The sequence below is a fragment of the Botryllus schlosseri genome, chromosome 16 (assembly GCF_051294905.1).
Source record: "Botryllus schlosseri isolate E-star chromosome 16, Bs_hap1, whole genome shotgun sequence".
Taxonomy (NCBI): Eukaryota; Metazoa; Chordata; class Ascidiacea; order Stolidobranchia; family Styelidae; genus Botryllus; species Botryllus schlosseri.
This window is the reverse complement of record NC_137251.1, coordinates 14,976,829-15,003,536: the sequence shown is the minus strand read 5'-3', so window position 1 is coordinate 15,003,536 and position 26,708 is coordinate 14,976,829. Positions and strand designations below refer to the sequence as shown.

General features: G+C 40.4%; 1 protein-coding gene across 1 annotated transcript in view; it reads right to left on the bottom strand.

Annotated features, from left to right (window-relative positions):
• LOC145458800 (glutamyl aminopeptidase-like) overlaps nucleotides 1-26,708 on the bottom strand; it is a 114,833-nt gene that overhangs the window by 18,201 nt on the left and 69,924 nt on the right. The window contains exons 2-4 of the mRNA XM_080337292.1: nucleotides 5,787-5,938; nucleotides 2,840-2,933; nucleotides 2,402-2,524 (exon numbers count right to left, since the gene is read on the bottom strand). Coding sequence (XP_080193418.1) covers nucleotides 2,402-2,524; nucleotides 2,840-2,933; nucleotides 5,787-5,885 — 316 coding nt within the window. The 5' untranslated portion in view covers nucleotides 5,886-5,938. The remainder of the gene's footprint in view (nucleotides 1-2,401; nucleotides 2,525-2,839; nucleotides 2,934-5,786; nucleotides 5,939-26,708) is intronic.

The window sequence follows — 26,708 nt, the reverse complement described above, 5'->3', positions numbered from 1 at the left end:
TACTCTACTCTTATGTCGGTGCATAAGATAGCTCTTAAACTCAGGTTCCAGTTAACCATTGCATGTCGGCGTACGATGGGATGTACGTAGGCTATACTGTAAGTGATGATAAACTCTGTGTAAATAGCGAATTATCGGGAAAATGATTGCATAACAAGAGCGGGTAAACAGCCTTCAATATACTTGAGCATAAGTATAGAAGGAATGGCGTACTTTTCTACTAAATCTGCAGTAGATATAGATCGATTTTTCGTAAATCCTAAACGTCTTCAAGTGTAGAAAAAACTGAATGTTTAAAACTAAGTCAAGTAAGTTGGATAAAAGAATCAACTGAGGCGTCGCTGACTTTTATAAGGCAATCGACAATCTTGTGAAGCAGCTAGTTTGTATTTCTGGTGGTATAGGTCTAACGCAGGGATCTCAAACACGCGGCCCGCGAAAACGTTTTGTGCGGCCTGCGTCGAAAGCAAGTATACAGCAACAATTTTGTTCACATATTTAAAATATGATTTTCATTGTGGTGCCAGGCGTACATTGCTATATACTAAATCAAATTTTCAAGGTTGGTGTTAAATGTCATTCGGCAAGGTCCCGTGGAATATGATCTTCTTGCCTCCTTAAAAAGACACTCCTATTGTCGATGCTGCGGCCGGCGACGTCATCAGAAACTAGGAAATTAGTCCGCGAGCAGATTTGAGTTTGAGACCGCTGGCTGACGCGATGGAAATAGCCTGTATGAGCCGCATTTGCAGAAACATCCATTTCAACCGTTTCATCTAATGTTCGATACTTAAATATCGCTTAGTTTGCAAATATCAAGAGAATGGCACAAAGATTATTGACCGTGCGGCATATAGTACCACAGTATCAGGACTTCCCTCTCATGTTTTTTACCGGCGAGAGCTATGTGTCAGTCAATACGGTGCGACCTACTTCTCCAAATACAATTACGGATGACCATAAAAGTTTATTTCGTGTCGAATCCTAATGTCGTAACATTAAGCAAACAGTTGCATACAGCCTGTTTGACGTGTCGTATATGCACTTACAATGGGGTTTAGTCCATCACCATCATACATTGTAAATGTAGGTAAACGCGATAATTTGTGTGTCAGCGCATTGACTGATCAGAATGTTCATTAACCAACAAGTAGGACTGGGCAAAATCGAGTACCTGAGTTAGTCGATTCAGAATCACGTATTAGCCTACGCTTCGAGTCGAGTTGAGTATTCGAGTATTACTCATTATGACGTTACAACAGAATGTGACTTGTCAAAGTTCAAATATGTAACTTTTATACCACCACAAAGAACATAATGCCTGTTATCCATCACATTAACGATACTTTGGTATTTTTTCGACCATACCAATTTCATTGCATTCATTGACAATATTGTGGGATGATCATGACTTCGGAAATATGATTTATCTCCAGCAACGTTGGTAGCTTTGTACTATGTCTCGTATGCTGCGACACGGTCAATCAAGGTTTCAAGGCTTCCTCAGTGGAAAATAGTATCGAAATCATAATTCTCGTTAACAAATAAACTTCCAGTTGCAAGGAGATTATAATTTCAGTACTTGAAAAAAAAATCGTTTTTTACTACTCGACTCGAATCATCAAAATGAATACTCGATTCAGATTCGAGTACTCGAATCATTGTGCCCAGCGCTACCTAAAAGCTATAAACAAACCTTGAATAAAGTAGTAAATTCTTGTTCCTTAACTGACATTTCAAATCGCATCCTATGTCATAGTAAACAAAAGGCCTTTAAATGATTACTGTTATTGACGCACTCATACAGATGCTGTTTTTTATCGATTGTTTTCAAGACATAGGACAGCGAAGAAGAGTTCATTACGATTATGAGGTCGGCATACGTTTATGTTTTCTCTGTTCTTCCAACACGCTCTTAATTATTTGCTACATACACATTGCAAACATTTATTTTAAGAGATTTTTGAATGCACATCGTGCACACCCGCGTTTGCGATGAGGAGCCCCTACAAAATATCCGACCAGTAGAGAATTAACGGAGTCGACACTTGACCTACATTTTCCTGTCATGGCTCGTGACTATACTGCATACATATACTATACAAGGTGCTTGCTACCCCAGCACTATACAATACCTCATCAGCCAGGATGTAATTTGTAATCGGTACAAATGTATTCTAGCAATGCCGTGCCATTATGGACACACGAGGCACAAACCATAGCTACCGCATTGCCAGGGGCAGTATAACGCAGGCGCCAGTTCCCGTGCGGCTTCACCGTTTTAGTTGTAATTTCTGCACTTCCCGTGTGAGATTTAGCATGATTGTGCCTACATTATTGACTAATTGAAATGACTGTGATAGGGAACAGTAAAAAAAACGTGAAGATTCCAAACTTTTACTTGCTGAGGTCGTGGATTCTTCTGTTATCGTCCCTACCGATGTTGTGTTTAACGGTGTCGTTGTGGTTGACGGTTTCGTTGTGGTTGACGGTTTCGTAGTAGTCTTTCCTTCCGTCACGGTCACTGCCATACATAAATAGGGATTACCCGAAAGACAGCTACGTCTGCTGCTCTTTATGCAGCGCACCGCCCAAAGTTTGGTCGCAGATTCCGAATGACCCATGAATTTAGGGGCTGACTTCTGTGACGCAGCGTTTACAAATTAAGAAATTATTTCATGATTGTGATGCCGAAGTAGGGGCTCTTTTGATATCGACTTCCAATTTGAAATATATATACACTCACGGTCGCGCTACTCCATGTTAGGCCTACACCTACATACACATGATCAATGCAAAATCACGAGATCGTGACATTCAAGTAAGCAAATTGACATACCGTAAATAGTTTCTGTGTTCTGCAGACCAACTCCAAGGCCCACACCAAGCCCGATCGCAAGTCCCGCACTGACCGTCAAAGTGATATAGATTATCTGAGAATAAAGACGAATGAATTCAAGGAAATTATTGCTGTAATATTAACTAACGAAGAATTTTCTCCATCCTTAAATATATCCACAATCTACACCAGTGATTCCCAAGCGCGGCCCCAAAAATATATTAAGAAGTCGATTCATGACAAAAAATGAAATTTATATTTATAAAATACTCTTGCTTGGCTTGGCCTCTATAGTTTTTAATTATAAAATTGCAGGAAAGTTGTGAGTATAGACAGCAAACGTTACGTCACTGCTGTTTCAATGTCCCCTAACTTTCCAGTTGAACGAGCAGTAGCTATAGATATAAATATATATTGATAACTTTCAAAACCGGAGGAAAATCCTGAAATAAGGGTAAATTTTTCCCATTTCGTGGTCGCTTGACTAAAAAAGAAAAAGAGGCTCAACTTCCCATTAACAGGTGGTTGACTGAAAAAAAGGTCAACTTTCCGGCCCAGCTCCCGAAATAGCCGCCGTAGCGTTCCTACAGTGCTGACTTAATGTATATAAGTCGAATTTGGCCCTATATGTAACCAAAATCCTCAAAAAAGAAGACAAAATCTGAAAAAAGAAGACATTTGGGCGTTCTCCGAGGACACTTTTAAAAAAATCAAAAAAGAGGACAAATCTTTTTAAAAGAGGACGTATGGTAACCCTATGATAACTAAACGTGCAACACGTGACCCACGGTTGAATACGCCGAGATGCATACTGCTCAGCGGGCTAAAAGCAGCATAATTGGCAGTCCTATAGTCAGGGCCGTAACTGCCGCACCCCAAACCCACAATTGAGGGGGGCCGAGCTCGAAGGGGGCCAAAAATTATTTCGTGATTTAGCATAAATTATAGAGTATATTTTGAAAATTTATGCAACTTTTTCAAAAAATTTTCGCGCTCTGCGCGATTTCAATTCGCCATATATCTTGATTATTGGGTACTCTTCCCCCCCAAAAAATACGCAAGATTTATAGAAATGGGCATATAAGCGTCGGCCATTAACGCACCACAACGCACCAAGACATATAAAGTTTTAGGCAATGTAACATGTGACTCCAAGAAGTGTGTCAGAACGATCGGCAGCGAGAAAGCCTTGGCCGTAAAGGACTGCATTTATGCTGACCAAAAACTTCGAAATACCAAAAACTTCGTTATATATACAAAATACATATAGGTTTAATTGTCCATATAGGTGCCTAAATGACTGGCGCCGAATGTTCTTGTCTTGGCAATCTGAACCTCACAAGACAAATACCATCCCGCAGGAAAGAAAATTACATGCCAGTGAAGAAATACCAATCTGAAATCGTGTGATCTTTCAGTTTAGTAGGTTTGGGCAATTTTACATTTTTTGATATAGCAGACAGGAGCTCACGAAATAACATCATGTAAAGAAGTCATACCTAGGGGTCCGCCCGCCCGAAGATGTTTAATATTTTACGCGGTTTGCAGTTTCAAAGACACCTCTCACTCAGCTCTACCGGTAAATCTGATTACGTGGGCAAAGAGGACAACCATGCAATTCCCGATCCTATTCACCGATTTTATCATGAATTATCGAAATATTCGCGCGTCGCGCTGTCTCACTAAACAGTACAAGTTTAATTTCGTGGCAAAAGCGAACAACGTGATGCGGGGTCAGTTTATCACCCTATGGTTGCCCGGGGTCCTGACGAAGTGCTGTTACGTTTCTGCCAACGGGTATACCCCCGGAGATGTTTAATTACTATTGAGGTGGCCTATGCCTTTTCAAACATACCTCACTCAGCTCTACCGGTAAATCAGATTACGTGAACAGAGACAGGATGAAAATTGATAGCAATACATGTAATTCCCAATCATATTGACCGATTCAGTCGTGAAACTGAGTAAATTTCTTGCGCTTCGCGCGTTTAGGCGAGAAAATCTGATTCATCCAACGGAAACCCAATGCAGCAGATAAGTAGCAATAAACAGTGTACAGTTTTGAAATTTCGCCAGGGCAATAAAACTACTCCGAAATAGCCATGATGACTGTTTGGGTCCGTTTCATAGCCGTAGTACTCGTGCGGCCCCGACCGTACTCTGAAATTCTAAATTTGGCCCTCACACCGAAAAAGTTTGGGAACCAATGTTCTAAGGGATGAGTAGACACTGGTAATCACGCGAAGCGAGAAGAAATATATTCATTGTAATAAATTCAAAAAATATCACATACAATACATATTAAAAGATAGCTCTGGTGCCGTCGCGACCCAAAATTATACAGTTCGCTACCCATAGTTTAAGAACCCCATACCCTACATTAACCATATGTCATGACGCAGATACGGCCAGAAACTATACTTTTCCACCCGATAAAATGTGTGCGCTAGGGTTTTTATTTCACTATCTATTATTTTACAGCGCCAGTATATTACGGGTGTGCATCACATGTATGTACGTACAGGTACACATTGTACAGTACATGTACATCTTGTGGACTGCAGTCCCTATTATATATTATACCCACTTCGTCAAAGAATAAACTAAACTCAAATAGCACGATAGACACAGTTGATTGAATGTGGAACATGAGAAATAATGCCGAGTGCAAAAGTTGAGAAGTAGTTCCTTATGCTATTTAGCTTTTAACTCTACGCCATTCCGTTTCCAAACACACAAAAGCGGACATGAGCCTGCACATAGTTTTTTTCAGATGCTTCAGTTTCTGAATATCGCTGGTAAAAATCCGAAATGTCGCTCTTGGTGTTTTCCAAAATAAAAGGCTGATGGTAATCAAGTATTATTGTGTGCTGGATCTTTTTTAACTATCTATCTAACAATCGACAATGTATGAGTGTGGGAATCATGGATCAAAATTCGAACTTACCGCTCTCGTGGAGAGTCCTGCAGCTTTTCCAACTCCGTATGGCTCAGCAACAGAGCTCATGGAATTCATTTGTAACGCTTCCTCCGATTTCCCAGCCATGGTCAATATAGTTCCTCGGCGCAAAAGATTGGTTGGTTTTAAAAATAAGTTCTGTATATAATTTAGGCATAAGAATTTAGTGTTGCCAGTTCTATGCTTATCAGTCCTGCTGACGATTACCCCTGACGAGTGTCAGCCGAAAATATTCGGCTCCATTTCAATATAAATATATATTTCAATTATTAGCCCCACATACACACTCACATATAGGCTACACGACATTTCTTCGGGATTTAGGATTCATACCTATACATTGAAAAAGCTACAACGTGAAGTCTCTAAGAGTGGATCTAATTGCGCAAATTGGTATATTCTTCCAAGATGTAGGCTATAGCAGCGGTTCTCAACCTTTCTCATTTTGCGGACCGGTAGAATTTCAAAAAATATTTGACGGACCAGTAGACATTCAAAAATTGAAACCAACCCAAAATGTAAAGTATGAAATGGTTTCTGCACGTATGGTAGGCTACTACAGAGTGACATTTTGAGGGTTTTGTTCATGATAGTATTCATATGACTTTACGATAATTAGTCTGTTGAGTCGAGGTAAAAAAAATGCCTGGATAAACGTGCTAGCGCCGAAAGTCGATTACAGTCTTTCGCGTTGAAGACCGTCGATTAACCGACTACGCCAACTCGAATAATATTTTCTCTTCGACAATATCTAGAGAAGAAGCGTTTTGAAGTCGGACGAAGCCAGTGTTGGGATGACTCGAGTCATGACTTGACTCGAGTCGCCATGTTAATATGACTTGACTTGACTCGGCGTCTCAAAAATGTGGATTTTCCCGTGACCCAATGCAAATTTTTCGGGTCAATTTCAAGTTATCAAATCATCCGTGTCGGTCAACCTGCTGTACCAGTACGTCTGCTTACATGCTCTCGACAAGGTGTTATGATATGTGAGCCTGAGCAATCAGTCTTTCAACGATTGCGCAACCTGGTTTTATTCAGCCTCCGTCGGCAAGTCACAAATAACTTGACCGCAAACGTAGTTATTAGAGTTTGCGTTATCGTAGACCAGTAGTATTCTATCTGTCGTAACGCTTTATGCACATTACTAATCTTAACGAGATTATTGCATAATTTAAATCGGACTGATACATTTGTGTATACATTTACATTACTCGTCCACAATTGGTAAAGGCTTCAATTGTAGCGTATGGGGAAATATAGGTGGATTGTTTGTTGGATCGTGTCGATTTGTTTCAACTTCTGAGATTAATTCTGTCATCTATTTGGCGGACAGTTACCGACATGGCCCGGTATTTCTACGTATATGTGAGCCATACAAGGCCCCGTTTAATGTATAATTACCTCGATATTCGTTACTGGATCCATAATTCATAGTAAATCAATTTGTACTTTAATCATCTTGCAAAATGCAATGGCTTGAATCACACCTCGAACTTCGAAAATTCGACATGACTTTGTGACTTGACTCGTGAGTTGGCTCGACTTGACTCGAGTTACCTCCAAATCGAGTGAGTTGACTTGACTCAAGTCAGAATGTGCAATGACTCGAATTGACTTATGACTCGAAGGTAGTGACTTGATCCCAACACTGGACCAAGCACCTTGTCGTGCTACCTTGCTCATGTCCCAATTCCACCAGACGTAGGCTATTTATGAATGCAATACGCCGTACGAAAACACTTGGCAAAAGCGATATGGGTTTATCCACGAATGAATTAATCGAAAACGACTGATCATGCAAACTGCGAGGTTTCGCGAGTCAGCTCGTACTTGTCGCTCGCATGTTGTCACAACAGACAGCTTGAACTTCAAGTTAAATCGAGTGTGTTCCCAGGCCTCACAATGTTATAAATATGGTGATGTTGATGTTTAATTTATTTCATCAATTGACAAGCCTTCAACATTTTGCATCTTGCAATTACGGTATAGAATTTCAAAATACCTGGCGAACCGGCAGAAAAGTCTTCGCGGACCGGCACCGGTCCACGGACTGCCGGTCGAGAACCACTAAGCTATAGTGTAAGTTTCATCTAGTGACGGATTGAACAGTAATAGCCATTCTATCTGGTGCATGACAGGGTTGTAATGACTCGAGTCAGACTCGAGTCACGATTTTTTGATGACTCGACTTGACTCGAGTCATTTTCTCAAAACACGGAAATGACTCGACTCGAGTCGAGTCAATTTGTATATTGACTCGACTTGGACTCGAGTCATTGCACATGACTCGAACCAAGTCATATGACTCGGAATTCTGCCGGCCAAGACCGACATTTCATTGTAATTTCGAAGAACAGTAAAGTAACCACTCCATTGGATTACGTATATTGGTACAGGTACTTGAAAATGCGACCAGAAACTGTTTAAAGTGAGGAAAATTAGTATATTATAAATACGAACCATTCGATATCACCAAACAGAGTTATAAGAGAGGCTTTAACAAGACTTTAACTGGAAACTGAGATGTCAACACAATGACTTGGACTCGGACTCGAGTCATAATACCATGACTCGGACTCGAACCTCTGCTCGATGACTTGGACTCGGACTTGACTCGGTGGTGAACTGAAAATGACTCGACTTGACTCGAGTCAAAACCGTAAAAGTGAGAATGACTTGTGACTCGGAGCTTTGTGACCTGGTTACAACCCTGGTACATGGTGACGAGCCGCTGGTCTTGCCACTGCTACAACTCCAATGGATTACAGGTTCAGGTCAGGCCAAGTTCGACCCCAGAATTCCTTCCCAATGTGGTTTATCTATGCTCCTTAGCCGTCAGTGCCATTAGATCTACAAGGGCGATGTCTTACAAAAGTCTATAACGAATGTGGGCCGTGCTCCCCGCAGTCCAGGAGCCATAAATGTGAAATATAAAATGGCCATGGATGCCGAACTCTGTGAATACCAAGAAACAACAACACAATAAAATAACTAATCCAAAGTAATGCTATCCTGAATCTGCACAAATTTTTCAAAGCAGCCATTCTGGCATGTCCTACAGAGGTGGAATGCTGCATCCTCATTACTGCGCAAATGCTTTATCGCCACATAATGTACTCTTAGGGGCTGGTCTGTTTGACTATCATATATGACGTTGCATTATGCCAGAAGTATTATTTGCTTTTCCTATAAATGGTGCAGCTAATGCTAACAAATAATTTCGGTCATGTAAGATAACTGAGAGATTTGTGAAGCCAAGGATTGTCTACGAACTCAAAGGCATTTTCCCGCCATGGGCGCGCCCAAAAAACCGCCGTGTATACACCAAATTTGCTAAGCGTGGACCAGGGGTCGCCAACTCACAACTGGTCTTGGGCCACGTTTCAAATTTCATAGAGGCCGCAGGCCGCAAGAATGCAATGTCGAGACAAAAGGCCACACTTTTAGTACCCACGTTTTTAAATATTTTCGTCAGTACAACGCTGTGCTCTCTAACATGGGCGACGGGCATATATAGTTCACATAAAAGAAATACAAATTCAACAAAAAATATCGTGATCATCAATTTCATTTTGTTTGAAATATGATATGCAAACGATACCTGACAACGCTAATCGTCGACTAGGGAGCCGATATTGGGCTAGCCGGATACCGTACTATAGCTGAAAGACTATCTTGTTGGGAAGCAACAAGCCGTTTTCTAAGCGCCTCGGTCGGGGTATTGAATCAGACGTAATCTATGCAGCTTTATTAAACACTAGGGATGGTGTGAACCTCTGAAAGGTTCAGGTTCGTGTGAACGCGAACCTTTTTCAAAGGTTCTGTGTGAACGCGAACGTGAACCTCATGACGTCACGTGACGTCATATTGCTAATTCCAACCCCATCTTTCATTGTAGTGATAGCCTATATTAATGTACACGATACCTAGCGACGACTCGGGCCACATAATGCCACAATGCTGAAGTACATATTGGCGTTTTAATCGTCGCTAAATGTATCAACTGAGGCAATCAAATGATATAATACTCCCATAAAATCAATATCATCCGTCGCTTTGCCAACAATTTCGACGAGGACTTGCCAGGGAATATAAGCTTACGCCTCAACGGCCTTGGCCAGACGGACAATGTATTCGGCGTCTGAGTATTGCTACATTGATCTTGAGCAGAGTGTAAAACAGGTTTCTATACTTGCTACCGATATTAGGCTACCCCACAAGTTATACAGTAGGGCTGTTCAAAAATAACTTTTTCTTCTGGATTCCAGCCATTCAGGCATTAAATTGTCAGGTTACCCTGAAAAACGATGCGCACCAAATTTGGTTCAATTCTATCAAGTATAAGGCTTCGCAGATCCAATTAAATTTTTTTTATTTATAATGAAAAATTAAAAATCAGTGAATGGCCTGAATCCGGGAAAAAAAGTTATTTTTGAACAGCCCTATTATACAGCTGTAGTCATGCAATACCTTAATCGCACGGATTTGGTTTTAATGATACAGTAAACATATGAAGTCAAGATTGACCCCGTACGCCTGCTAGATTTGTTAAATCAAAAAACGATATCAATCTCATTGATTGGTTGAATAAGCATCATTCGCTGACTACATGTAGGCTAGTGTATGTCGCTCGTAATGTTGTGTGATTGCGGGTCAAGCCCACAGCAGAAAGTCACTAAATTAAATATTCACAAACGGAAAGCTGGATATTTCGAGCAAGCTTTTGTAACAAAGCAAGTAAAATCTTTGAGATTGTCAAGGTGCATGCTCGTTTTGTGTTGATTTTTTATGCTGCCAGCGCCATGCATAGAGTGGCCCGCAGTTGAAATGCAATAAATTCGAACCAAAGATGTCATAACGAAGTGAAAATTGCAATATATGGAAAAGGTTCACAGTGCAGAACCTACCAAGGTTCTGTTGTGAACGCGAACCTCTAAATTTCCGAGGTTCACACACAGAACGCGAACGTGAACCTCTCGTTCACACCATCCCTATTAAACACTTGTTTTCTCATTATCTGTTATTCCAATTATATTTTTGTGATTGGATGGTAGAATTCAGCAGACCATATGGTAACCGCAGATGCGAGCTCTGTTTTGATTAGATTATTTTTCCTAGTAAATATATATACAGTAGCCTATTTGTATTTTTGTTTTGAAAATTATCAACTCCTCAACGAATAATTTCGACAAGTGTAATATCGATTCTTAAAAATATTTACAATCTGTTGAATTTTGGAAGTGACATTCCTGCAAAAAGCGTCTAGCGTTTACAATCGAATCTGGTTGGTTCAAACTGAGAAAATTTCGGAAATCATGTTAAATATTCGGGAGAAAGGTATGAATATTGCCTCATCGTCCGTACTTATGCCAAGTTCAAGAATTTTGCAACTTTTAATTATCATCGAATTCGTGAAACCTGATATGTTCTGAAAATACCTAGGCACATAGTAGCATGTCATAATGAATATAGGGTTCTTTTATGAGTTATTAGTGACCTCCAATTTCAGTGAACCTAACAATGTTTGAACCAGACAAGATAAAAGAGACTGTAAACATCGCAAGGGTTGTTATCGCTTCCTGTAGCAAATATGATGTTAAGGAGATACTAGTCCGACCATAAAGCTAAGAGTATGTTTAATATACTGACAGTGTACACAACATATTCTTGGTATTTCCAAGTCACTAACGCTCATTATATTACGCGAGATGAGTTATCGCAATGGCAGTGAACACGGTTATCTATTTATTTTGTGGTTAATATTATGCACTTACAACACGAACCAAATATCATTTCCTTTGAAATACGAAGAGGCCTATTTCAATAAGGCTCAAATTACTCCAATCACTCAAGTTTACGAGTTCCTTCCATTATTCACCTTCCGTTGCTATAGCTATACATGAGCTTCTGGTAAAACTGCTACTTTTAACGACCCAGTATTTGCTGATGTTTACGACTAGCAGCAGTTAATGTAAGATAACATTGGCGCTGGGAAAATTTATGCTTTAACATCTTGCGACAAATGTACGCGCGCCGCGACCTATTAGCGAGAAGTAACGCAGCGGAACGCGAAAGTGATACAAGAAAGATGATTACGAACGCGTGCTGCCAATCAGTAATTATCCTGTACCTCTAACACAATGGCTTTTTACTTAGTATTGAGTAGCTCGCATCGCAACAAATGGTTGCTGATTAAAACATCGATTTCGACTGGATTGCTGCATTTCCCGATTTACGCCCGAAAAGCATAATTGGATTAATATTATGGGCACTGGAATAAATTACAACTAGCAGGCACACACAATAAAACACTGTTCAACTTTACGCTCCGAGAATATTCATCGCAAAAATGGTCCTCAAACATTTTAAACGCGGCTTGCGGCCCTCATCGATGCAAATAATGCACTTTAGTTTATCGAAGATAAACGTATATTTGGTCGTCAAATCGCGATAGGAGATGATGTTTCTCAGAGCGCGCGATGAAATCTACGTTTCCAGCGGTGAGGTCGAATTTGTACATCTAATAAGGATCGTTAGTTTGCTGAAATCAGCAACAGTACGCTGTGCGAAATACATAGCAGTGATCAATTTTATCGGACTGTTCATTCGGTCGGCAAGGTTGCCCTGATAACGAAATTGCTGACATGCCGCTAACCCGCAATAATTACAGTTACAGGGTGCGCTAGTCATGCCTAAATACCCAGATTCCGCAATGGCAACGAACACACTTTTTAGACACGGGCATAAGTTTTAATCAAAACGATATATAAACACAAACACAAACAATATTATACTCCGATACTGTTTGGCGAAAGTGGTTCTGCAGACGGTAGCAGGCCTGCATGCGGACGCGCTAAATCAAACCACCGACGGTGGTGCACATGAGATATCGGTGACCAATTTCGCATAAAAATGATGATCGCTAATTTGCAGTACGCAGCATCGATAATGCGAATTAGTGAATTGGGATTTCAAAAGGACGGGATTTCTAGTTATAAATGAGAAACTCCCTGGATACGCACCTAGGGTTTTAATACCGACAACGCGCTGGTTAATATCAGCCCGGAGTTTACGGCCTACGTAGGCCCCGATCAGCCAGTCGAATTTGATCGTCAAATGGTGCGCGTTCATTTATCCACGTTCATTTATCCACCTTATCAATAGAAATGCAAATCCCAAAGGTTTGAAATTCGAACCGCGATATGGTTGCGCTCGATAGAGTCCATCCAGCAATGAAGTTTATTGGAACATAAAAGGTTCCCGTTCAAACTTATCGAATGGATTCATAATTTGCGCCAACGAGAATCTCGTGTTGCATCAATATGTAACAACGTAATTCAACGCCGTGCACTGCACAATGCGCAGTACCATTAACCAATCAAGCAGTGACAAGTGACGCCGAGGGAACACGATTGTATAAAGCAGACAAGAACTAGTAGCCTATAGGGATGGTGTGAACGCGAGGTTCACGTTCGCGTTCTGTGTGTGAACCTCGGAAATTTAGAGGTTCGCGTTCACAACAGAACCTTGGTAGGTTCTGCACTGTGAACCTTTTTGGTAAATTGTAATTTGGACTTCACTATAAGATCTTTGGTTAAAATATATTGCATTTCAACTGCGGGTCACTCTATGCATGGCGCTGGCAGCATAAAAAAATCAACACTAAACGAGCATGCACCTTGAAGACATTAAAAGTTTTACTTGCTTTTTTGTTGCAAAATTTCTCGAAATATCCAGCTTTCCGTTTGTGAATATTTAGTGACTCTCTGCTGTGAGCTTGACCCGCAATCACACAACATCACGAGCGATATACGTAGTCATCGAATGATGCTTATGCAACCAATCACTGACATTGATATCGTTTTCTGATGTCAACAACTGAGCGGGCGTACGGAGTCAATCTTGACTTCATATCCTTACTGTATCATTAAAACCAAATCCGTGCGATTAAGGTGCTGGCTACTGCTATATAACTTGTTGTTTATGGTATCGGTAGCGAGTATAGCAACCCGTTTTACACTCTGCTCAATATCAATGTAGCAATACTCAGACTCCGAACACATTGTCCGGTCTGTCAAAGACCGTTAAGGCGTAAGCGTATATTCCCTGATAAGTCCTCGTCGAAATTGTTGGCAAAGCGACGGAATGTATTGATTTTATGAGATTATTATATGCCTTCATAACCGCGGCTGATACATTTAGCGACGTTTAAAACGCCAATATGTACTTCAGCAATGTGACATTATGTGGCCTGAGTCTTCGCTAGGTATCGTGTATATTAATATAGGCTATCACTTCATTGAAAGATAGGGTTGGAATTAGCAATATGACGTCACGAGGTTCACGTTCGTGTTCACACAGAACCTTTCAAAAAGGTTCGCGTTCACACGAACCCGAACCTTTCAGAGGTTCACACCATCCCTAGTAGCCTACACTACAGATGAGAGAAAACGAGAAAGCGTGCATCTAATCAGCAATTCCTCAACTTGCGAGTCTGACATCTCGACAATTGTTTGCCCATTATAACGACGTTTGAGCTGCATTGCTGCATTTCCCGATAACAGTTGGCAAAGCCTTGTTAGAGTAGCCCAGGGGTGGGCACTAGGGTGGTTCAAAAATAACCTTTTTTCCTGAATCTTGCAGGTTACTTGATTAAATCGTTAGGTTGCCTTAAAAAACGACGCACACCAAATTTGAATTCATTCCAACCAATATTCGCGGATTTCGTAGAGTTTGAAAATTTTGAATTTGCCTAAAAATGCAAAAAAAAAATTTTTTCAAATTTTCCTTCCAACCTTATGAAATTGTTGCGCTGTCTTCAAAAACGATGGAAAACAAATTTGACTCAATTCCAAGCTGCAGAAGCGGAGTTATTCAAGTTTTTTGATGATAATTCTGAGATGATCCACCAATCAAGGATAATCCCAGAATTATCAAAGAAAAACTGAAATAACTCCACTTCTACGGCTTCGAATTGAGTCAAATTTGTTTTGCATCGTTTTCGAAGACAGCGCAACAATTTCATGGGGTTGGCAGAAAAATTTGAAAAAATTTTTTTTTTGCATTTTTAGGCAAATTCAAAATTTTCAAACTCTACAAAATCTGCGAATATTGGTTGGAATGAATTCAAATTTGGTGTGCGTCGTTTTTTAAGGCAACCTAACGATTTAATCAAGTAACCTGCAAGATTCAGGAAAAAAGGTTATTTTTGAACCACCCTAGTGGGCACACTTTTGGGCTCGCGGGCCCCATTCATCATCTAAATCAGAGGTCTCAAACTCAAATGTGCTCGCGGGCCAATTTCCTAGTTTTGATGACGCCGCGTGCCGCAGCATCAATGATAGGGATATTTCATAGCCTTATTTATCGGGACCTTGCAGACAGGTATTCCAAAAACATCGCGGAAATGTAATTTACTATTGTACTATTAACGCTTGACACGGAAAAAAATCACATTTTCAAATATTTGAATAATTTTTTGTGCCGGGCAGAATTTTTTTAATTAACGAGTTACAGACATCATGTGAGATGATGCATCATGACATCCCTGATGCGGTGCTTCGTACCCCGATATAGGGACTACCGACTAGGGATGGTGTGAACCTCTGAAAGGTTCAGGTTCGTGTGAACGCGAACCTTTTTGAAAGGTTCTGTGTGAACACGAACGTGAACCTCATGACGTCACGTGACGTCATATTGCTAATCCCAAGCCTATCTTTCAATGAAGTGATAGCGTATTTTAATGTATGCGATACCTAGCGAAGACCCGGGCCACATAATGTCACAATGCTGAAGTGCATATTGGCGTTTTAAACGTCGCTTAATGTATCAACTGAGGCAATCAAATGATATAATACTTCCATAAAATCAATATTATCCGTCGCTTTGCCAACAATTTCGATGAGGACTTGCCATGAAATATATGCTTACGCCTTAACAGTCTGGGCCAGACCGGACAATGTATTCAGCTTCTGAGTATTGCTACATTGATTTTGAGCAGAGTGTAAAACAGGGTTTCTAGACTTGCTACCGATATTATCCCATTAATAAGTTATACAGCGGTAGCCAACACCCCAATCGCACGGGTTTTTTTTATGATACAATAAACATAAACATCATTCGCTGACTACATGTACACTGTAAAAAATAAAAACCTCGATTTACCGCGAAATGTTTGGAAGCACGGTAGCCAGACATTTCGTGGTAATCTAACATTACCGTTAGTCAATGTAAATTTAACTTACACTCGTCCGGTAATCTCACTTTACACGCCAGACTGTAATGTTACAGTCACCTCCGGTATATCTAATCTACATGTTCTCCTGTACATTTGCGATCGCGACTGTCATTTTACCGCCTACCTACCTACATGCTGTCTCTGTAAATCAGGATTACATACCAGCTTGTAAATTCACGCACATCCATACCTATCGCAAAGCAACCCGATGCAAAAATATCGCAACATTTTCTTCACATCCCCAAAACGACATTGGAACAAACTGTATATTCATTCATGATATCACGATGAAGTGGTTATCGATGGAAAAATATTGCTGCTGGAGGTCTAATTCTTCTTTAGGAGACATGCAGTAACACAGGTGGTCTCAAGAAAACGTGAATTAATTCCACCACCGGCCAAACTTCCAATTGTTTCTTTTTCTCGTTCTCATTCCTTCTGTGTAAGTAGTATCTTGCAATTCCACTAAAAAGAATTCATGCGTAAGTCGCTATATAAAGCAAAGTTCCTAACCTGGACAGTGGACATGACATTATAAAGACTAACCCAAATGGGCTAACAAAAATATAACATGTTTTGAAGTACCGGTACTGGCACATTGTGTGATGACGGCTCCGCCTTTTACATGGCATAGCAGAGATTCATGACTTAATCTCTGTATTGAAGCAAAAGGTGCTATGGCCCGAAAATGACATTACCAAGCCAACAGTTTCAACTCCTCCGCAGCGGAGTATGTGGTCACTATATAAGTCGACAAATATCCCAAAATAGAACAGAGAATGCGGCGAATGAAATATATCAATCATGAAATCTAAGTCATCGAGTGCTGGTGTGCAGAGTCAAATATTCACGGTAACAAATACTATGTAGTACTGTATTACCTTTTAAGATGCGTATTCCATTCAGCATTCCTAGGAATCTTCAACGACCGTGTCCACTTTCTTCAAGCACAACAAGCTTCGCTCCACCCTTTTCTCAAATCTCACTAATGGCCACTGGCCAGACGACACTCGAACGCGATTTCGAAATAAATGGTATTCATTCGCTGACACATGACACCATAATATTTACTGGCCACGTTATAATGTTTGATCTGGGTCGTTTTTTCCATACAGAAACATTTAGCATTGCATATAGTCCCTTTTTTCATCAAATTTCGTATAAATTGATATATATTCCATGTGTTGTTCACTACTTACTGTACTTACCTAACCAGACGCTCCTTGTGATGTCACAGTTGTGCGTTGGTTGTTTACTACGAATCTCAGAAAAAGCAGTCACCTTATGTAACCTTGGTCGCATTGGTCGCCTTGTCCGCCATTAACAAATGGCCAGCTGAGCATGCGGTGCTGATATTTCTAGTTTCCCCGAGCAATATTATACATCCTGAACTAATTTTCTAACTTATCAGCCTTATCCGTGACAACGAATGTAACCAGCGAGACTGGCCGTACACCCGTTGCCTTATAATATAATATGGCTACGGTATACCACATTAGCTACGATTGTCAGTTATTTCTTGTACCCTACTAAGCTTAAATTGATACTAGGGCCAACAATTTCGGTATGACAGACCCCAGTCTCGCAAACGAGCTTCAGTCAGGTGAAATCACCTCTAGAATGATATATCAGTAACATTCAGTTCTACGTATACATTGGCTGCAGCGATTTTGATGCTAATCAATTTTGCCAATAGCCCGGTAAACTGCAGTAACGAGTAACTGTCAGTAATTTTGCGAAGAAATTCTGGTAACTTACTTTACAGCTATATTAAGGTAATATTACATATCAAAATGTAAAATGACAAGCTACGTACAGTAATTGGCTGCGACCGGTAATTCGTGGTAAAATTTACAGAGATTTCCCAGTAAATCTACCAGATTTTTTACAGTGTAGTGTATTTCGCTCGTGACGTTGTGTGATTGCGAGTCGAGCTCTTAGCAGAGAGTCGCTAAATATTCACAAACGGAAATCAGGATATTTGGAGCAAACTTTTGTAACAAAGCAAGTAAAATTTTTGAGATTGTCAAGGTGCATATTCGTTTTGTGTTGATTTTTTCTGCTGCCAGCGGCATGCACAGAGTGGCCCGCAGTTGAAATGCAATAAATTTGTACTGAAGATGTCATAATGAAGTGAAAATTGAAAATATATATGAAAAAGGTTCACAGTGCAGAACCTATCAAGGTTCTGTTGTGAACGCGAACCTCTGAATTTCCGAGGTTCACACACAGAACGCGAACGTGAACCTCACGTTCACACCATCCCTACTACCGACCCTGGTTAAGAACCCCTGGAATAGAAATGTCCAATCGGCAAAGAATTCGTTGGTATTACCGCTGTAGAGCGTACTACCACCTTACTCGCCACCGATAATAACATGGATGAAGAGATAAAACAACATACAGCATGTAACCAACTATATACGCCACGGTGGTAACAGAATACCCATGGTTGCCATATCCTCACCTGACTAAATATCTATATACCCTATACGCAACGCAAGCTACGACCTTTTGATATATTACTATTCCCCATGAAAGTTGCATAGATTAATGCGTCCGTAGGATTACCAAGTCATCATTCGCGAATCATCAACGGGTCATGTTTTATCATCACGAACAAGAAATGTGCCGTAATAGCTGATCTTCTACCGCATGGTAGCTGTTAAAAGTGATGTGATAGTGATGTTTGTTGGGATTTCAGTGATCTTTATAGTAGTTTTTGCGTAAACTTTTAATTCTTATATCTAAAAAAATATATGGCACTTAAATATATTTTTGATTACTTGAAATTCCCAAACTCCGCCACGGGCCGCACAAAATGCTCTCGCGGGCCGCGGGTTTGAGACCTCTGATCTAAATCCATTCGCGGACCGCACTATGTTAAATTGAGATTATCAGCCCAAAGACAATATTGTAATTTAATCATATTGCAGTGCTTTCTAAACTTGATTAAACACGCCCCCAGAAACATTTGCGAGATTTCGTAAGCTGCTGGTCGTGGTCAACCTTAATATAATAGGGTTACCATACGTCCTCCTTTATGAGGATATGTCCTCATTTTTTACTTTTTTGATAGTGTCTTCGGCGGACGGCCAAATGTCCTCTCATTTGAGAATTTGTCCTCTGTTTTGAAGACATTGGTTAAATATAAGTTAAAGTCAGTACTCACTACTCAGGTAACATTCTGGCGGGTATTTCGGGAGTTGAGCCGGAAAGTTGATCTTTATTTATTTTTTTAGTCAACCAATCACAAAGTCGGGAAAAATTTACCATTTTGCCGAATTTTACTCCAGTATAGTAAGTCTGAAATTTTTAAAAAGTGTACTCTTTTCAGATTTCCCAAATATGGTAACCCTACAATATAACCAATTTTCAATATACTAATCAGAACATAACTTATGATCATCCCGGTGAAATATGATTAGAAAAAGTTTAATCGAGTCCCTTCAGAAATTGGATTTTTACTGCGCATTTTTTCAATATTTTGAATACGATTCTTGAGCCTTTCGCGAGCCGCACAAAACGGTGTAGCGGGCCGTAGTTTGCCCACCCTTGGAGTAGCCTAATGAATATGCGCAGTTGCGCACTTTGCGCAGGGATCAGTTTCAATTCGCAAGCATGCACAAACACACTGTCCTATTTCGCGCTCCAACTAACGAGACTATCGCGAAACTAACTCAATAATTATTTTGTAAACGAAAATGCGCGGAAATACAATTTAATTAAGAGAAGAAGAACGTTAATTCGCTTGTCTGGTCGAGAGAGGAGATGGTGTGTCTTGGCCCCAGCCCACGCCTGCTATAAGTCGGCAGTTACGGAAAATAAGAAGAATATCGGTCTGGTGTAAATGACCATAGTAGTCGACAGACATCACGAATACCCCAAAAACAAATAAACGAATTAAAGCCCACGCATGTCGAAATCGACGTCGTAAACGCTCCAGATCCAATTACGAGCCCAACTCCTCAGCTCTTGTCTAGAGTGAAAACAAGATTTCGTGACCGTTAAATATATATATCAACACAACATAAAAATCTACAGTATACTGCTAATCGCTCACTCTGATATAGATGTCGAACTGTCGGATGCATTTACACATCTCGTTGCAAAATGCTCAAGATGCTATAGCTTGGCAGCTCGGCCACACAACGCACGAAAGAAACGATTCCAGCGTTCTATTCTGGTTGTTCACTTTAAATGTGCATATATATCCGCGGAAAATCTTTAAAATCCGTTAACCCCGATGCTGACTAATGTTTGCGGTCCTCAGTTGTCAACACGCCAGTTGACACGGTATGGTGCATCAGCTGTCACCATTAGCAAACAGTGCATGTTAATTGTGATAACATAGTGTGGTAGGTCTTTACTTACGTAAGTTGCCTACATGTCCACGTGATAATCAGTACACGGCAGGAGCTGGAATCATGCAACTGGTAAATACTGCACCCACAGTTTGTTTGGCTTCTACTGATCAGGGTAACGTATATCGCCCTGAGTCCATACGCTCTGAAATTACGTCACGAAGTTTCTCCCTACCTGATGCTTATTATCATGATGAAATAATTGCTGACTCGAAAATTACTATATGGCTACCATAGTACATGGTACCAGAGTATTAATGCTATATCGTTCGATTTAACAATAGCATTTTATGCGTTGTTGTCGTTATTTATTCCGAAAGTGCATCCAGATTTGCTGTTAGCAATTTGCTTATAACCTATACAGCATTGGTTCTCAAACTTTTTAGACCGCGACCCAAATGTGAGTTTTATTTCATCTCGCGACACAAGCCTCACGCACCGACATGAATGCATTTTTATGTCAGTACACGCTACGTGTTTACTGGTATGCATGAAATAGAGGAGCCGCAGACTTCCAGTTGTACGCAATGCAGTTCTATGAAACAGATATGACGCATTTGATTGCAAATCAGGGTGCATTTTTTCCTCTGTGGGCCACATTTGTACTGCGGGGTTCAGATTGGAAGGACGGGACTATTGAAGGTTTTGGCCCACCAGAAACGATTATTTTGGGTCAAGGTTATATCGAATTTATCCGTCGTTTTTTCGCACCCCATTTTGGACGCAGCCGCATGTAAGCTAACACCTCATGTCTTCATGTGTCCCGGGTGAGCGGAAAGGGCCGACTCCAAATATAGTTGCACACCCTATAGTTTAAGCAGCGCAACGGCCTCCGGTGGCGTTAAGCGCAACTGCTCTTTCACAATTGCAAGTAAAGTTAATTCTTCATTTCTGGGAATAATATGTTTAAAATAATATCGCGTGCGGCAGTTACGTGCGCTAGGGTTGTTCGGAATTGACCGACTTTCAAACGTCATGGTTTTCGGTCCGTTTCCCATGCCTTATGCCTTAGAACATATTCTAGCTACTTTTTTCTGTAACTGATCTCTTGCATTTGTGTTCACGTTGGACTGGACGAATATCGGCTGAAAATGGGATTCCGCTAAAATTTGGGTGCAGCAATATTACTTAGCCTACTAAAATGCCTTATATGTCAGCGTTTAAGCAGCTGTTGTCGTTTGCCGTGATCTACCTCACTGTAGATATGTTTCTGAGTTCGGGACACCATTTTGATATTGCACACTGCCTTGGAAATCCTCTAAAACTTACACGATATATATACGATATATTTATTCACGATTCTCCAGGTAATGAAATATAACTGAATGCACCATCCAATTGCACAGCGACATTGTTAACATCTTATTATTCAAAGAAACGTAAGGACATAACGGGGAAATGGATAACGAAACAACATAACGAAGAAATGGATCAATTTCACAAAAATCCAACAACAATCGGGTGGATGAATGGGTTGATTTCTCGAAATTTGAAATCCTTGTCGGAGGTCTTCCACGGCTTCCAAGAGAATGGCTTGTGATTTCTGACGTCAGATATGGGGAGATGGGGACCGAAAATACTTTGAAAATTCTCTATGATAATTCCATAATTACACTCCGTGATCTTGTCTACGATTGCATGCTGGCAAAATCTTTCCTCACATACAAAAAAATTCGACGTGCGCGACATATGGGGTCTCTCACAGATGATTTTTGTTTTGGGGGGTCTAAACTAAATTTAGATCGACATATACATTTTTCTTTGTAACCTTCAACACGAACAAACCAGCAATCATTTTTATTGTGAAGTGTAGGGCTTGTATCAGGCTATATAATGGCACCTATTATTTTTTCAGTACTTTCCTTGAGTGGACTTTTTTTCGATTCATGTATAAAATTCGTAGGGTGGGGACCGATGATACAATAGCCAAATCAAGCAAAATAATCAAGCATACTAATCATGAAGAAAATGAAACATGCCTACGTACAGAAAATCTTTATGTAATAATTGCATATGATGTTTTATCGCTATAACGAGGTATTTGGATGTCACACTGTCGATTTTCGGGCAATATGTATGTACCCACAAATTTATAAGTTCGAGCCTAAATCGAAACGTGATTTTATGACAACATTTGAGTTCATATTTATTCTATTTTTTGACAGTTGCGACCAAACATTCTTCTTTGGCTTGATGCAGCTTAGATTATAATACTGAGCAAAAAAAGTAGTCACATTTGAGTTTTTAGGGTATATGTGTCATAGGTCCCCGGGTCGTGTGTCATTGGACCCACCGGGTGGGGACCGATGACACGTTCGAGCAACAAATTTTGAAAGTCGATAAATATTTTTTGAAAAGACGGATATTCATGTATATGTGCGCGATAGGTAGAGCTTGTATCAAAGTGCTGAGCCTGCAAAAGATCTGCTGTTTTCGGCTGAACATTTCGGAGCCAGCGATCATTTTCCAATTTTTGATCCATCGGTACCACATCTCCCCTATATATCGTTGTCAGTATTTAATTTCATCATATGCGCTGCTTTATCGTTAGGTTCTTGACCACTCTTTACGAATTCCCATGCACTCATGATTATGAAACGCTGACGACTATGCCATTCTGATACTAGAAGACTCGAACTGATGGTGTTCAACACCTTAGCATCAATATGAACCAGGATTCTGTCCCAATCAAATACACCAATAAAAACATGACATATGTCTCTGTCATTGAATAGCTTTACAGGAGCTTTCTGAGTCACAAATGTAAATGAATAATCAGATCAGATCGAAATCCATGCTATGGGGGTGTCAGCTGATTGTGAATATGATATAGATGTGCTCTAGCTGCAAGTTCACCTTCGGTACTTCATGCTGCATGCTGCAGGTCGTCTCTTATAGTTATGTTCAGTCTTATTCTTGTCTGATTATAACTTTCAACACTTTATCTTTGCCTCCAGTCGTTCCTAATCTGGGACCTTCCTAATCAGGGTAGGAGGTAATGTCTTGAAGTTCTTAAATCGTCTCAAATGAGCATCGTTGCATCAATTTCCAAAATAGCTTCAGGGGATCCTTTCCAATATTTCATAGCTTACGCAGTACAGCTACAATGTCACTTTGTGATGTTGTCACATGTATTTGGTCTGGGACAGTGGAAGCAAGCAGTCTTTTTGCAGATGATAAAGAAATTTGAAGGCATAGCATTTACCAAGATCAGGGATCTCAGATTAGGAACGATTGGTGCCAAAGATGAAGAATTGTTAGTTAAACTCGGGCACTAAGAAAAAGACAGCAGTAAAACTGCTGCCTGCTATTTGAGCAGTAAATTTACTGGTATTTTTTTAACAGTGTATCTCTTGCAAGCCGTGCAAGATCTCCGGCCAAGAGTTCAAAATTTCGAAAAATTAACCCATCAATCTGATAGGTATAGGATTTTTGTCAAATTAATCCATTTCTTTGTTATGTTGTTTCGCTTTGTTCTCCATTTCCACATTATGCTCTTACGTTTCATTGAATATGAAGATATTTACAATGTCGCTGGGCGATTGGATGGTGCATTTACAGTTGTATTCTTTTGCATGGTGAATCGTGCAAGATGATGCTCACTTTTAGGTAAGTTTGAGGATTTCCATGGCAGTGTGCAATATGAAAATGGTGCTCTGAACTTGGAAAAATATCTACAGTGCGGTTTTGTATCACCCCAAACCACAGCAGCTGCATAAAACCTGATATATTTGGCATTTTAGTAGGCTAAGTAAAATCGCGGCACCCAAATTTTAGGGGCATCGCTCATTTTCAGCCGATTTTCTTCCAGCTCAACATGCATACAGATGCAAGGAATGAGTTACAAAAAAAGTGCCTAGGATATTTTTTAAGGCACAAGGCAAGGGAAACTGACTGAAAACCATGACGTTTTGAAATTCGGTCAATTCTGAACAACCGTAACTGGCGCGCGCTGTCCCTTACTGTACCCTGCCCGGGTATTGCCCGGGTAATTTGGATCTTTCCATTGAAACCAATGTCAGACAAATCTTATCATAGCATCAAACCAATTGATGAAATACAACTGTAAGCCCATTTTCATGATTACTCCATTGCAGTAACGACTTTTCTGCGTGGCTCGCTTATCCGCTATATTACACAACACAGTGACCTATATGTACGTTGTACAAACCAAGCACAGGATATATCGCGAAGCGCGAATAAATTCTGTTTCGAAGGAAGTTTAGCAATCGCTTTCGGCGGTCACGACCCCAATTTATACATTTCGCGACCCATGTTCTGGTCGCGACCCCTACTTTGAGAACCCTTGATATACAGTCAACTCCGCTGAATTCGGACACTTTGGTTATGCTCACTTTTGACTGATTCATGCAGATAAACTGACTTTCCCGAATTTAGCGGAAAATCACTTGGCTGTTTCATCGTCATTCGTAAAGGCAGATGCATTACAAATGCTGTAACGTTACCTACTAAATGAATTGCAGCTAGGCCACAACGCAGAATTTTGCACTAATCGCTTAAACGCACAGAAGTTATACCATCAGTTTAATTGTATTACACAGTATTTTGATACCATGCGATTTCGATACCAACAAATACCGTAGACCAGTGGTTACCAACGACCACTGCACCAGATGGGTCGCCCGCTTGCCTGTTCTAAACATAGCTCAAATATAGCATCACGTACAAGTGAGCTTTTATGCAGAGTGAATGTATTGATTATAAAATTAAACATGGAACGGCAACGACCGATTTTGCAGCTTCGTTCCGCTTCGCCGAGGCTGGAGTGGAGAATTGTTTTGCGTAAGCGACTGTAGGATTTCTGGCAATCCGAAAGCTATCTTCCCGAGCGCAGAAATTATTGAATCTGGTCTTGATCGAAAGCTACTGTTGCACCGATTCCGAGAATATAACTTAAAATAATGATCAAGCACTGATCCACCTAGAATCCGTCCTCCAAGTCTGAAATATTGGCATCGTTCGAACAATCGGAGAGTCGCAACGGGTCATTGTTATGGCATTCGTGTTGCGGTTACCCGATTGTTCTGAACAATGCCGATATTTCAGACTTGGAGTACAGATTCTAGGTGGATCAGTGCCTGATCAATATTTTAGTTTATATTTTCGGAATCGGTGCAACAGTAGCTTTCGATCAAGACTAGATTCAGTAATTTCTTCGCTCGGGAAGATAGCTTCTGGGTAGCCAGAAATTATACAGTCGCTTACGCAAAACTATTCTCCATTCCAGCCTCAGCGAAGCGGAACGAAGCTGCAAAATCTGTCGTTGCCATTCCAAGTTTAATTTCTATAATATTGATAGATTTAGCTGTTCTTGTTTAAATCACACTTACCAATGTATATAAACACTTCAATTGTTTATTTGTGTTTAATAGACATGAACTCTGACTTAGTACAGTTCAGAGGTCCGTATTGTGGGCACGAGTAAAAAGCAGCGGCCTTACAAACATTCTCACATTAGCGGACTCAGCGAATATGAGAAGAGTTGCCGTAAAAATGTCCGAAAAAAAGAAAGAAAACATCATTTTCGCGACGAATGGGGGGTAGAGTTTTCTATCACTGTGACGGGATCCTGCATGTCTGTTCATTTGCGTATCATTTATGGGGAAACTAATAACGCTGACGAGGGGCGAAATCCGCAGAACACAATGCTTCAGTGGGCCTGTACGGCGGACGCTCTTGTATGAGGTCACTGTCGATTACGGCTGCATGGATCGTCACTCTTTCACCATCATTACTCATTTCGTGTTGAAGTAAGTACTGTTTCTTTATAATAATTTCACGATAGGGGTCGCAAACTTGTGTTTCAATTCAGCGGATAATTGTCCGAATTAACGGTAGTCTTTCAAGTGCAGTTTTTACTTTTAATCCTTTTCCGAGCATTTCAAGCGAATAAAGTGGTATTCCGGGTTATCCGGTCGGAGTTGACTTGTTAACCGAACCGAAAATTGGATGGAGCGATCTGTAGCAATGAAGTGCTACGGAAACATTGTTACGTAGCTGAACGATGACATATTTTCATATTAAAATCACCACAAGGCCGGTAGGGTATTCGTCCATTGCTATATAGTAAACGAGCTCGATGATCCGTTCTGTGATTGCTAGTTAGCCTACACTAGGATTACCCTACGTCCGGTTTTTTTCCGGACATCTCAGGAATTTCATTAAAAAACCTGTGTCCAAAATGAAATTCTAAAATATGCCCAATTGTCCGGAATTTCAAAGGCTTGAAGTAGGCTCAAATCTTTTTCGTGAATCATGATGAGCAATACTATTTTTAAGCGCACG